Source organism: Anser brachyrhynchus (genome assembly GCF_964034855.1).
Source record: "Anser brachyrhynchus genome assembly, chromosome: 2".
Taxonomy (NCBI): Eukaryota; Metazoa; Chordata; class Aves; order Anseriformes; family Anatidae; genus Anser; species Anser brachyrhynchus.
Genome location: NC_137695.1, coordinates 147,744,824 through 147,759,434, shown reverse-complemented (window position 1 = coordinate 147,759,434; position 14,611 = coordinate 147,744,824). Strand labels below are relative to the sequence as shown.

Here is a 14,611-nt window from a genome sequence, read left to right as displayed (position 1 = left end):
TCTAGGAATAAATCTACGGTGCAATGGAAAACGTATTTGCTTTAAATGTTGGCTCTTTTTCACGTGGAAAGCCCAAGAACCACTAATGAATATGGAGTAGCTCCTGTCTTAGTTAGACATTGGGTTTGGGCTGAGGTTATATACCCTGTGCTGACGTAGATGACACAAACGAGCTTGTGGATGTATCCTTGCACTACCGTCACGCCTCTGACTACAACACAAGGCTTCCAGCTTGAAGGCACCCTTGCTTGTCTCTCTTCACATTCACCTGCATTTTTATGTCCCATCCTGTCAGTGCTAGTCTGTCAGCATTGAAAATAATCTTCCTGTTGTTCAACAATTCAAAACCAAATTCCAACATAATTTCAAACCCATGGTCATTCTGCTCTGGTTATTGCTGCATTTATTTATCAAACAACCATTTCTATAGAGTTACCATGGACGTATTCTTCCCTGAAAAAGAGGGTACATTACCAGAAAGTTAGAATGTAATGAAAACACGTTCTTCTGTAGCTGTGGTTTTAAATTAACTGGATTGAGTCCAGTAAGATTTGGAAGAGTAAAAGATGCAGAGATAAGTTAAGAGGGGTATGCATGGCACTGGAAAGGAACAGATGATCAATTTTCCATTAATTATGAGCATAACAATATCCGTATTTAGTTGCAATTAACTATAGCCTCAGTGCAGAAATGATCTTTCATTAGACTCCACAAATTTATTTCAATTAAGACTAATGCATGAATAATTTAGGCATGACATTTGGATAATGCATGCCCAGATGACAGTTTATAAGTGCCTGTTTGAGCAAGGTAGAGTGCCCTTGAATGTACTTTTGAAGAGTTGATTTAAAATAAATGAAAGATTTTGCAGTTATCAAGGAAGGGAACTATGATTTGGCTTAAATGGTCACAAAATGTATAAATTGTAGTATGCGTAAATAAAAACATGGGAAAACAATTTTCTAGTTGTATGTGTAATGTTGGCCTTTAAGTCTTTGCCACTTTTGAAATAGGTTTTAAAATAATTTGGTTCTTTCCTTGCAAAAGCAATTCGGTCCTGGCAGGCTACAAATGAAATGTCAGGAAGGTCCATAATTAGACATTCTCATTCCCTTGCCTTGTATAGGTATACTTAATAGAAAAAAAGAAAAAAAAAAAAAGAGAGGGTGATGAGGATAACCAGAGGTATGGTGTGGTTTTCATTAAAGAAAGATCAAACAAATGAATGCTATTCTTGCTTGAAAAAGAATAGAGGGGGATTATAGGTGAGGTTTAGATGAAAATGATGAATGTTTTATAGAAGAAGGAAGAGAAATAATTAAGGAATGGGAATAGTACTGTAACCCCTGTGAGATTGGCAGGTTTAAACCAAACAAAAGAAAAATATACTCACTAGGTGTGATTACACTGTAGAACTTGCTGCTACAAACTGTTTCATAGCCATAAAAATAGATGGGTTAAAAAAAATAAAATTGAGAAGCTCATGGAGATTGTTTCTCTCATTTCCACATTGTGTGAGCTCAAATAGTTCTTAAACTCCTGTGGAGGAAGGTGGATAGGGAAAGAGGGATCTTTATATAAAGGATCTTTATATAGACCCTGATGAGTGTTGAGCTGTGTTCTTTCCTAACAGAATCCTCCAAAACTTGAACACTAAAGGGCTCAGGTGAGATGTGGTCCGCTTCATGAAAATGAAATGGGGTGGGGCGCCTAAGAAATTTCTGTCTATGTATCTTAATTCTCTGCATGAAAAGTATCAAAGATTTAGGGATGAAACGGTCTGCAATGCAGCAGCTGATCCAACGCTACAGAATCTGCATAGGTTTGTCACTCCATGCGTTTGAATTAGGGATGGAGGCTGGAGCCTGCAATTTTTATTTCTAGGCTCAGGGTAGAAGAATGTGACTTGAAAACATTTTATTTTGATTTCAGAGAGTCATTAAAGATCTGAACATATTCTAATCCTCTTATATTTTCCTCATTAGATTTGGATTACTGCAGCCAAGCAAGGGGTGAAAGCTGGCACATTCTTCTGGTCTGTGTAAGTGCTCTCTATTTTCTGGAGATTTGTAACTAATAAATCAGAAATAATTCAATGCAAATGTTTATTAATTGTTTTCCTTCCACTAAGCATTTGGTAGCTGCCCAGTTGGAAACTGTACCTGTAAGCCTCCCTTGTTTCATTCGTGCAATGTTTCTAATAACTAAAGCTAATGCTATGGTTTGCTACTTTAAGTTTATACACTGATTTTTAGCAGTTGTTTGAACAAAAGTGTGACTGTCAGAAATTTCTTTCCTTCATTTGACTGTGGGTTATTTTGCCTTTTAGTATTGCTGGCACAGTCTTCTAGACTTCTGAGTATTTTTGGGAGACAAATTGTCCTCATGTCATTTCACATCAACAGCCTAATTGACTCACTCATTTTACAATCCAGCCTGGTCTTTGAATAAGATATCCAGTTCCCATTTCTTAAGAGACAGCCTTGGGGATCTTTGCTATTTATTCTGCTGTTTAATGGTTCTGAATTAGTTTCCCTTGTCCCAACTAAGACATATCTTCCTAACTAAAAATGAACGTTTTTATCAGTTCTGAGGAATTCGGGTGGATCAATCTTTGTATTTTATTTTAGTGACAGAATTTCAGAAGTGAAGAAAATGAGCAAACTGTCAAGATTACAAGTACTGATGGGGTTTATTATTATTTTTAATTCCATTAAGAGTAATGTTCTTTGCTACTCTAAATATCATATAACATATGGAGGGAATAATAAAATTTACCATGTACAATGCTTAGGTTTAGGCTTGCAAGACAGTTACCTGACAGAGCTTCAGTCTGGTGCTCTACAAAACGCAGAAATTCTTGCAACTCCTAAGCACTTATAACTACAGAATCATCATAAACACCTGGGCTGATGCAAGCTTGGGGATATAAAATGGTAGGGAAGGTAACAAAGGTTATATCATATGTATGTCAATAATTAGAGAGTGATTCAGCCACTTTATGTATGAATGAAATATATCCTTCTTAAAACTATATTATTTAATTTGGGACATGGAATGTTTTGAGGGAAAATTTTCAGATAAACATTTTAAGGAATATAGTAGTGTTTAAAAACATCTTAGTCTCAAATGAATTAATTGAAATAATGGATTTTTTTTTTCAATTTGTGCAACTAATAAGTTTCAAAACTGGGCAATACCTAACATTATTATTCTGCCTTATGATATTGCCTAGTTTGCATAGTTGTTTTACAACTGAAATTTTTCTGTTTCGCTGGAGACTGATGGCCACTGTTGCTGTATAAGGCATTAGAAAGTAACTTGTTTCAATACGGCTGTTGGCATCTATATTTCTCCATAAAACATGCTAACAGTAAATGATGAATTTGATTCAATATGGCGAATCTAAGATGGTTGTAAATGATTCCTGTCTTGGGATTGTGCAACCGATCTAAAAGAATCTGGACCAACAAATGCTATCGTATCATAATAATTGCATGGTCACTGATTTGCAGAGCTTTCTTAAGATGAGGTATTTTGAAATGTAACAGCTGTTTATAAGTTTAGTCATTCTCATTGCATGAATTTGGCCTTAGCAGCTAAGTTAAAAGTCTCGGGATACAAACAGTGAAATGGGATGAATCTGTTCTGCAGAGTGAGAAGTTGTAAAAGTGTGAGTCACCGTGCTGATTGCCTGATGTTTCAGATGGCTCTGGTTTGATTTGCACCATCTTAATCCTAAATTTGGTTATTATTAAGTCAATGGGAACTTTTCCAATGTCTTCAAGACTAGCATTTAGTCTTGTACTGATGTGAGCAATTTCTTGGTTTTTACTCATGCCAGCTATCCAATGGCTGCACCATTGTGCAGAAAAGCAATTCATCTGGGTTAAAGCTACCGTAATGGTGTGTATTCACTGTTATTTAGAGCGCTTAGATTTTCTGCCTTGGGTTCTGGCTTCAGGTATGTACTTTCAATCCTCCTTTCTTTTGGAGTATGTGGACATCCAGGAGGCCTGAAGTGATTGTTTGCAAAATAAGAATCAGTACCAAACAAGAAGAAAAGATACAACATACTAAAAGGAAATGACATCGTTATGATTGATTTTAATCATGTTAGAACCAGTTCTTAGCAAGGCTGTTTTGATGCTTTTTTGTATTCTATGATAACAAGGCATATATTTACATTTTGTGGTCTAGTGTCATCCCCCACGAGCGCAGAATATTAACAATACTGCAGTGGCTGACCCTTCCGGATAATGAAAGGTAATTCAACCTGTTGTTGGATAACAGCTAGCTTGTGCTCTTCTAAAAGTAGCTGGAAGAGCAAGGGGAAATTTAGCTTTGTTACACTATCATTGAGTTAAAAGGTTTGTTTCTTGTTGTTGCTGTTGCTTTTTGTTTGTTTTTATTGTTTTGAGCCCAGTTTTTAACCATCAGTGTTTTGATTCTTCACAATAAACGTATGATATGAATTTCTTTGCGATCTTGAAGCATTTAGTTACACGGATTAACTTGGACTGATTTTATCCTACTGAGTCTAATATGGTTTAACAACCTTATTATAGGCAATGGCAGTTGCAGTACTGGACCCTGAGGACTGGGAAAACTTTAAGATTTTAATTATGACTATTTTTTCATACGCAAGTTTGCACACGCTGCTGGCGGCAAAGCTCAGGCGAGCTGCTGTTGTGATCCCTCTTACAAGACTAAGAAAGAGTGTGTGTCCTCGGATGGTACCCCGGGTGCCTCCCTGCGTGTGTTCTGGGATTTAATAAAGTTGTAGAACAGCTAATTGCTTAATCATACCATGGAAACATATGACTGAGAAACAGTTGTTTTTCCATAGAGCCAACTCTCCTTGCAAGGTCGGCTTGATTTGACTTGACCTGGCAGGTCTGGGGCTTTTTGTTGTTGAAGGAAAGCTGTCCTGAACAAGGCCTTTCTTTCTTTCAGGCCTTATGTTTATGCTTTCTACTCTGAGCAACCAGATGCTGCTGGCCACAGATATGGTCCTTTCAACTCAGAGGTTAGTACAGATTTTCTTCTGTAGAAAAAGCACACGTCTTGAACGCATTTTTGGAATAATTGCTGCTGCTCAGGAGTAATATTTTTAGCAAGTTTTTTCACTCATTTCTGTAGTATGCATCCCCTCTGCCAGAGAAAGCAAAGTTATTGTTTAAGGACTTATCCTGTGAGATTCAGTTCTGAGAAGGAACGGCACATGTCTTTCGGTAGTCTGTGTCTCTGTGTGATATGAAAATGCATGTGGAAAGATCTCTATGGCAAAGATGAGCATATAATTGGGTTCAACAGCAGAATTTAACGTCCCTCCTACAATTTATCCTTCTTAAAAGTAATAGAACTATAATGCAGAAAATATTGAGGAAAAATGCAGAGAAGAGAGAAGTTTCTTGAAAGCTGACAGTTTGCAGTAGCCAAAGTAATAATTCCAGTCTGTCATGAGCTGTAAAAAGCTGCTATTTCCAGTTTCATATAGACCCTGGAGGGGTTCAGAAAGTTTTGCCAATACCACTCCCTCAGGGCTGGACTGTTGAGTTTGGAAAAAGTTTTGAAGGACCGTAAGGTATTTTAATGAAAAATGATGTGTAAAACACTACAGTAGTTTAACCCCTTGTTTGGGCTTTGGGTAGCCAACTAGGACTAATGAGTACTGCGTCCCTGCCAACATGGTCCAGGCTACAAGAACTCAGACTATGCAGTTGTCTGGGATTTGTGGGGAGGGAAAGTAAGTTCTGCACCCAAATATCTTATTGCTTCAGGTGGTTGGGGGCTGACCATCTGGCAGAGTAACCCTAGTCTCAGTGAAAACATATGCCTGTAGATCATAGTCACAAGGCTTCAGGAGATTTCATACGTGTTTTTTAAAGGGTAAACAAATGTTTGCAAACCTTTGAAAACTGAGGAATGTATCAGTTACCTACTCTTTGGAAGGCAATACAAATCTCCCTGAGCAACCATGTACCCAGCAGTTTCTTACTTCTTTGCTGTGCATCTGATAGCTTCCTCTACTGGAGAAGAGAGTAAAGAGAAGCAGCAGTAAGCCTTTTTAATATGCTTGAGTTATGTGGGCTGCTTAAACAAGTTTACAGTGATTATGGATTTGCTGTGGGTAGCACCCCTGCTGGAGCGTTTTGAGCCATGGTCCCAGAGCAGTGGGTGTGAGGAAATATTCCAAACCAGCATTGAAACGGCGTACTGGGCAGGAAGAAGAAATCCCTTTTCTGGATATCTGGTGGTTAAAATCTACCAACACCCCTGCTAAATTGACAGGCATTGATATGTTTTCATGTCATCATTTGGCTCAGAGCAGGAAAGATGTGTGAATGGGTCGAGCAAGATATGGGCAATGGGAGCTGTCTGGTCGGATGCAGTTCCAGGATACATCACTCAATGATGCTTTATAGCTCCTCTTTTTGAAGTATTACAAGTATATGTGACTTGTGACTGACAACTGCAATTTTATTTGTCTGTAGACAACCACTTCTTCTGAACAGAGTTGTGGGGCTCTTCCCATGGACTTAAAGGAGAATATGAAGAAGATGACATTGAATTTGTTTTTGAAGTTCTAGCCTTTAACAAACTAGGTTAACGCTTGTTGCTGAGTAATCTAGTTTCAGAAAAAAATGTTATAAAAGCAAAAACCCACAAAGGCTTAATTGTTTGGGGGTTCTTCTGGATCATTATCTGAAGGCTAACATCCAATTCAGCTTAGGTTCTTAAGTGTGAATTAATAGCTTGTGAAAGTTTTACAAATAAATTGATTTATGTCATTTGTGTTAAACATAAGGAGCATGAAACTGATTTTTAGCAAATTGAGAACAGACTATTTAGCATATGAGCATGTATGGGCTTGCAGTTCAAACAGTTGCCATAACTTTGTGAGTGGAAATTTAAGTAAATGAATACAGCTGTGTAAGTATACAGATGCTGAGATTTGTGAAGGGCCTGGTTTCAGGGTAGAGAAACTAGGAAGTATTTTATATTGTTTCTCTTGACACTTTGTTTTCAATTTTTAGGAGCTACGAAATTTACATAAATCAGATAGGAAGGAGTCCTCAAATGGATACTGAGAGCATGACCTCCCCATGATTTTTTTTATACAGCTGGCAGCAGTTAGACAGTTGGAGTAGTCCTGACCACTTCATTTTTCTTCATGCAAAGAAAAAAAGATCGGTCAAACAATAATGTTTGAAAAGAAGCTTGTAACAATTATCTGCTATATTTAAGGTTTTTTACTTTTGTTTTGAAGAGTGAATATTTCATGATTATCATTTCTTGCTACATTTAGTAGATTGAGGAGTAGCTTCACACCTTGAAATCCTCCAAATCCTACAAATGTCCATTAGAGTAAAGCGGGTGTTTACTAGAGCTTCTCATACCAATAATGTTCTAAATGTATTTGAGATGTATAATCTTAAAGGTCTAATGGCATCCACGGCTGAAATTCTTCAGCTTCCAGACTCCAGCTGATGGCACTTAAAGCTTCACAGAATGTGCACAACAGCCTATGTACAGAGTTAAAAGCTAGGATTAAAGGGAATTGCCATAAGCTTTATAGGCAAATTGCCAGCATTCTCGATATAAATGGAATACAGATTATGGCCAGTGTCCACTATGCTACTTTTGCATGTCCTCTAACATTATGAATTTCATTGTAAATGGAATTGGTTGTCTAGTTAGGGTGGTGTTTTTATTTATTTATTTATTTGTTGTGGGACATGAATGAACTTCTTAAGAAGTACAATAGTGGGAAATACAGTCCACTGTATTTCCAGGAGTAGTTATGGGAGTTATCAAATCAAAGCTTGCTCTTGATTTACTTCTGCAATTTTTTTTTCTTTCCCTCTGTGCTTTTGCAGTTGAACTCTGTTAGGTTGGTCCATCCGGGTCAAGAAGCAGAGCTTTGGCTGGCTAGTTACCCTTGTGATGTTACAGTTCCCCTCTGTAAGCGGGGAGGGATTTGTTTCCCTCCTCCATAACTCTGTTCTGACTCTTTTCAAGCAAGACTAAGATTTGGCTGGTTAATAAGAACTTGGCTTTTTTTTTTTTTTCCTAGCTAACTTTTGTTTTTGAAAATAAAACACTCTAGAAATATACTACCGTAAGAGCTCTAAAACAGATTGAAATCTGGCATTGCTAAGCCGTTCCTGCTGCTCCTCTAACATGCTGTCTTGAGACGGCCATTTTCAGTGTTCAGACCTGGGTTTCCTGCGCTCGCGTGTTTCTGGCATTGTGAAGCTCTGTCTGAGCCGATTCAGAGACAGTAAAACGAGAATCCTTCCTTTTCCTGCCGCTCCTCTCATCAGGACTGCACAAAGCTTGAAGCGTTTTAAAAACAGAAAACTCTGGTGCTGCTTTATTAAAATGCCTTACTGGAGAGAGACGAATGAGACTGGACTAGAATCTCCTTTCCAGCTGCTTGCCTTGGAAGCAATGAAACAGCATGGCAGATGGTAACATCCCCTTCCTTCCCTTCCCTGTTTACATTGCTCTGTAACTGAACAACTGTGAGAAGCTGCCTAAACACATAGAAGTAAAATATCATCATAAATCACCGACTCATCTCAAGCCCACTCAGCGTGCTCCATTATACACAGCATACCGTAGTAAATATCCCCTGGTAGGCATTATCTGTCACTGCCTGCAATCCTCAGCAGTGCCAAAAGCCTGTGACTCATGTAAAGTCAGTGAGAGTGGTACAGTCTAAAATTGCGAGTGAGTTGATTAATGGGATAGCAAGTTTTTCCAGTTATGTCTTAAAAGGGTTTCCCCTGCTGTAAGTCTATCCAGTTATTTATGCACAATTACCCACGTGAGATGTTGTACTGAAAGTGCTAGGAAAATTAAATTCTCAGGTTGCCCACAAAGTTGCTAATAAGGCAGGTAGCAGTGCAGCTTTCAGATGCTCTGCCACTAATAAATATGCCCTGCCTAGCTGATTTGAAGGATGCAAGCTCCATGCTGAGTCTCATCTATATAGCTTTGTCCTGCAGATCTGCAGTCCCCAAACACTGGCTAGTGGGGCTCTGGTGATTTCAGTGGGGTGCATGGCCTGGCACACAATGGTGGCACCTGCTGATACCTAGTGTCACTGATTCAGCCAAAAAGTGCGCATGGGAAACCTTGCAGAAAGCCATTTGGTCTGGACAGGCAGTAGTATTCATACCTGAACCATCAACAAAGTGAGATGTTGCATGTCAACCTGCCCTCTGCCCCAGGCAATTGCTAAATTTTATGCAATTAATTTTACTTACATTTAATTTACTTAAATTTTGTTATTATTAATGGATTAACAGTAGATCAATTAAAAAAAATACCCATAACTATTTATTTCCAAGACCAGAAGCCCCACCTATTTTCTGAAACACCATTTTCATTTGCTTTTATGCTGTATGCTCTTGTAACTGCTGTTCTGCTTTCAGTACAATTTGGTAGATTCCTCCCTAGAGAGAGACAGATACTAAATTGTTCAAATGCCCAAATTTTTGAAAAGGCCTCTATTTATGCTTCAGGATTAGCTTGCAGAGGTAGCTTTACTATCTGATGTGAGTCGAGACAGGCTTTTTTTCTGAGTCCAGACATCTCTCCCTGTCAGTACAGGAGAGTAGTTATGGCTCCCCTCTTACTACGCCTAAGAGACCTAAGAGAAAGCTTCCTCCTAAGAGGAGACAGGAAAGACCAGTTGCAGCTCCAAAGAAAAGAAGAAGGAAGGTACATAGAGTGGATCAATATTCTGCGGAAGCTCGTCGGAAGAAAGTAAGTTTACGTGTGTTCCAAAATTTTATGATGGAAGTGCTACTTTTTAGGCACTTCTCTAGCTTTACTTTTTTCAACTCAAGAATTCACTCCATGTTTGAGGTTGGGACTTTGGACAAAACTTCTATAAATGTACTGATGGACACAAAGGAGAGCAGCCAAAGCAGACCAAGTCTTCTGGAAGCTATGTTTTTCTTGTTTCAGACTGTTTGCTTTAGGGAAAGTCATCTTAAAACCTCTTTAAAATCCAGCCATCAGCTGGAGACAACGCCAGATAAATCCCTGGGAAGACACTACCAGTGTTGTCAGCCCTTGTGAGCTAGTACAAATTCTGCAATACGTGGTAGCCTCCATAACTTCCCAACACCTGAGAGCTTGGTGATTATTTGAGACTCTGTCTAGTCATCCTGACTGCGGAGACATCCTGAAAATGTGACTCATAAAATCTAAAAGGGAAAGAACTTGTAAAAGCTGTTTCAGAAATAATTATTTTAAAGGTAGTTTGTGACTTTGGAGGGTAAGTGATACTTGATTACGTGATTTCCGAATGCCAGATTGCAATAGAAGTGGTACATAAGTCTGTTTTAACGAGACAAAAGTCAAATAGGAATCACTTTGTTAGGAAAAAAAAAAAAGAGGAAAAAGGGTATTCTTCAGTATATTGTCTTTCTCCACCTTGGCACTAAGTAACCCACTGTTAGGGGTTAGAGACCACTTCAGTATTTTTTTTTTTTTTTAATTTTAGAAATTTAACTAAATAATTCTAAAACTTAAAGAACCTAGGTATTCCTCCTTTAGGCTTCAAACAGAAGCCTTGGCACACTCCACTGTATCCTAAAAAACAATACCTCTTCTCAATACCCGTTTTGTGGGGTATTTTTTAACTTGTGAAGGGGCAGACAGGGACACACAGCTTCAAGAACATTTAGCACAGATTTACCAGAGAGAACTTATAACTGCTGTGGATGATATTTCTATCACTCATTAATTTACCTTTCCAAGTTATAGCCATCTGGCATAAAATATTATAGATAACCTGTAACATTCCTGCTGATGTGAGCATAAGCAACTCTCCTACTTCCCTCCATCTCTTTCTTTTCTCTAAATGAAAAATTCATACAACCTTTTTGTCCCTAAAGAAATCTTCTTGATGAGTTGACTTTGAATTTATCAGTATTATTTTAGAAAAAAGCATCCTAGTTTTACATGATAATTGCCATCATACCTGCCATCATACCTTTCACGATAATACCAACTCTTTATTCTAGGAACATCTTAGATATTCATATATCTTGAAAGGTAAAATGCTTTTCTACGGCTTTCCGGAGTCCTGATATCAACATATTGGGTGAAGATAGGTATATGCAAGAGTTTTGTTTTTTCACCAACAACTCTCTGGAAGTTGCCTCCGAGAAAAAACATGAGCTGTAAGAACAGCACATCAACATAAAAAAATCCTTGCCTGGATATGCCACTTACTGCCAGCCTTAGGTTGCAAAGATCAGTTGAGGAACAAGTTGAGTGTTGTATAGAGTATAGAGATAACTGAACAGACATATAGAGATGTACAGAGATAACTGAACTTCAAAAGTGAAGAGAGAATGCAATGGGATGAAGAAATACTGGTGAGGGCCATTCTCTGAGCTGCTTTGAACACAGTCAAGGTAGTAAAAATGGCAGAGTGGGAAGAGGGTTTTTTGTGTTTTTCTGTGCAAGTCTTGTTTCTTTTAAGAACAGATTTTTTCAATTATATTGACTTCTTATAGTTTCAGAAATGTCTCTTCTGACTTAGACATGAAATTGGGAAAGGGGTAGCTGAACAAAATTATCATCAATCCTTGAAATCTTTGCAAGCCTCCTGACAAAAGTAAACATTGATGGGAAATCCACCTGGATTTCCAGTTTCCCTAAATTAGCTTTGGTTCTGAGTAAAAGTTGTATTTCCTTATATGATTGATGTTGTACAAATAGAGTCCCATAAAAATGTAGTTCCCAGTCACTGAAAAATCATAGAATATCCAAGTTGGAAGGGACCCAGCAAGGATTATAGAGTCCAACTACTGGGTCCCCAAAGGACCAACCAAAAAAAAAATAAATCAGACCATGTGTCTGAGAGGGTTGTCCAAATGCATCTTGAACTCTGGCAGGCTCGGTGCCGTGACCACTGCCCTGGGGAGCCTGTCCCAGTGCCCGACCACCTCTGGGTGCAGAACCTTTCCCTAACCCCCAGCCTGACCCTCCCCTGTCCCAGCTCCATGCCGTTCCCTCGGGTCCTGTCGCTGTCCCCAGAGAGCAGAGCTCAGCGCCTGCCCCTCCGCTCCCCTCGTGAGGGAGCTGCAGGCCGCCATGAGGCCTCCCCTCGGCCTGCTCTGCTCTGGGCTGAACAAACCAAGGGACCTCAGCTGTCCCTCATACATCTTCCTCTCTAGATCATTTACCATCTTTGCCTTCCTGTGGACACTCTAACAGCTTAATATCTTTCTTATACTGATGCACCCAAGACTGCACACAGTACTCAAGGTGAGGCCACACCAGTGCAGAGTTGAGCGGGACAGTCCCTTCCCTTGACTGGCTAGCAATGTCATTCTTGGTGCACCCCAGGAATTTCTCCTTAGTTGAGAGTGAGAAAATGCTGAAAGAGGCAATTTTCTTGTAGCCATTTTTTCTTTTGTTTTTCTCCCTAAACTTGAAATGTTTCATCGTTCTAACAAAACTAACTAACTTAGACTTTCATAAACTAAAATACTTCAAAATCGTACCCCTTGTTTGAACATCTTACAGTTTATAGTAACTGTTCCCCCTGTTCCTACCATGACCCTATCTCCCATGAGCTGCTTCTCTGTGTATTTATAGTGCCATGTGGGAGATGACATTTTCTGTCTCATATACTATCAGATTCATCTGACATCAATCCCTTAATGATTCAGGCAGAGAGAGAATTTCTGAACCATCTCTTTCTGGGTCATATCTTTTCTTCTCTGAAAAACCTGCCAAAATCTATTTTTTTCTGATGCAAAAGCTGTTAGCATTCTGTTTTTCACTGGGAGGATATTTTGCTCTTCATACTTGGACCAGCTAAATCAAACAGACAAGTGAGGAGGAACTCAGTGAGAAGTGTTTTCATCTCAAAAGCAGAACAAAGTCTGAGTCCTCTGCCTAAAATCTTATGTTAAAGCATCTCCCTTCTCTGTACTGTATGGTAAAAATGTCTCATTTTCTTAAAGCTAAAACCTCAATCCTGTGAGTGTGTCTTGGTGTTTACTTTTTTCTTTCTTTCTTTCTTTTTTCTTGTTTTAATGTAAAAGAAGCTTAAATGAAGAAATCACAGTACTGTATCTGTGTCTTCTGAGGCCTTCTGGCAATTGTGCCAAAACTGTCATTTGAGATTTTGGAAACTGTTGACTTTGAAGCTGAAGATTGCTCCCTCAGAGCCCCATGTGCTACTCAAGTGACTTGCATGTCGTCATCCTAGTATCAGATGTCTTTTGAAGTGAATTTCATTAAGTAATTTGGGATATGAATCCCAAGTCCAAAACTTCATTTCATGTTCATGTCCTGACTAAACCATTCACATAAAATAGCCATTTACAAGGAGTTGTTTGTCTCCAAGAAACAAACTGAACCCCAGTCTCACATATATTCCTCTAATATCTAGAAAAATCATTTTGTATTGTTTTACCAAACGTACATATGTCCATGGGAGCACTAAGATCAGCCATAAAGATCTTCTGCTGTCTTGTGACAGCATCTCAGCAGCACTTTCTCATGATGAAATCATGGTAAGGATATAAGAATGGAAATGGTACAATAACTGTAGGTGAAACAGCTCAGCCAAGGCTTTGCCTCTTGACCTGGATGTTGTCCCATCAGAGTTTTGCCAAAGGACCTTTACTTGTAGTAGAAGGGGGGAGCATTGCAATGACAATTAACGTTTTTGTTTTCATTTCTGCATATTTGTACAGATGATGGTAAATCCCCTGAGAGAGATTGACAAGACAGTAGGACAGTTAATGGATGGACTGAAACAGCTGAAACTACATCGATGTGTTAATGTCATATTTGTTGGTGATCATGGTAAAATAAAAAATGTTCTGTTTCATTATACAAATGCTTGAGCAATATAGCTGTATATATTATAGGGGTTTAAAAGAAAGTTCCGTTTAAGATATTTTTGTGCCTTTTTTTTTTTTCTAGCAGTTTAAGTACCAAAACACAGCCAGTGTTGACAGACAACTCCACTCTCCTGTTAATTGTCATTGGAGGACAATTCTCTTTCATATCAGGGATCTGAGTATTTATATCTCTAAAATTTTTAATAACCTGGCATTTCTAATATCATATCCAAGCATAGCTCTCCTTGTGTGTATTGGAAGGCCATACTGTTCCTAGAATAGTCTTTTTGCCAGTTTTTATAGAAAAAAAGAATTTGGTAGCACTGTTCTCTTTTTCATGAGGAGAGAATTAGAACTTTAGAGCAAGACATTTCCATGGCAATTAGCGGGACAAGTTATCCTACTAGGAGAAGACTGTAATATCTGTAAGGGGCTGTATCCAGCTTGGATGGAAAATGTCATCAAAATAATGAAGGAAGGAGAAAAAACAGCTAAAAGATATGTCAGGGTCAGATGGAGAGTCACCAAAAAGCAGATACATTATTGTTAGGTCTCATTCTTTGGAAATTGGAAGAAGCTTTGTAGTGAGAAGAAATAGTAAATATTAGCAAAGATAATGTTTTATTAAGGAAAATTGTGACCGTGTTTGAGATAAACCTGCTTTTGCGTAACATTTCAGCGATGCTACTAGAAGTCACAAACTAATCATAAGGAGTAAG

At 38.5% G+C, this 14,611-nt stretch overlaps 1 protein-coding gene across 1 annotated transcript in view; it reads left to right on the top strand.

The window, feature by feature from the left end:
* ENPP2 (ectonucleotide pyrophosphatase/phosphodiesterase 2) overlaps window positions 1-14,611 on the top strand; it is a 71,786-nt gene that overhangs the window by 35,866 nt on the left and 21,309 nt on the right. Inside the window, 5 exon segments of the mRNA XM_080581293.1 lie at window positions 1,986-2,041; window positions 4,201-4,266; window positions 4,957-5,029; window positions 9,625-9,780; window positions 13,743-13,854. Of these exon segments, the coding sequence (XP_080437419.1) occupies window positions 1,986-2,041; window positions 4,201-4,266; window positions 4,957-5,029; window positions 9,625-9,780; window positions 13,743-13,854 (463 nt within the window).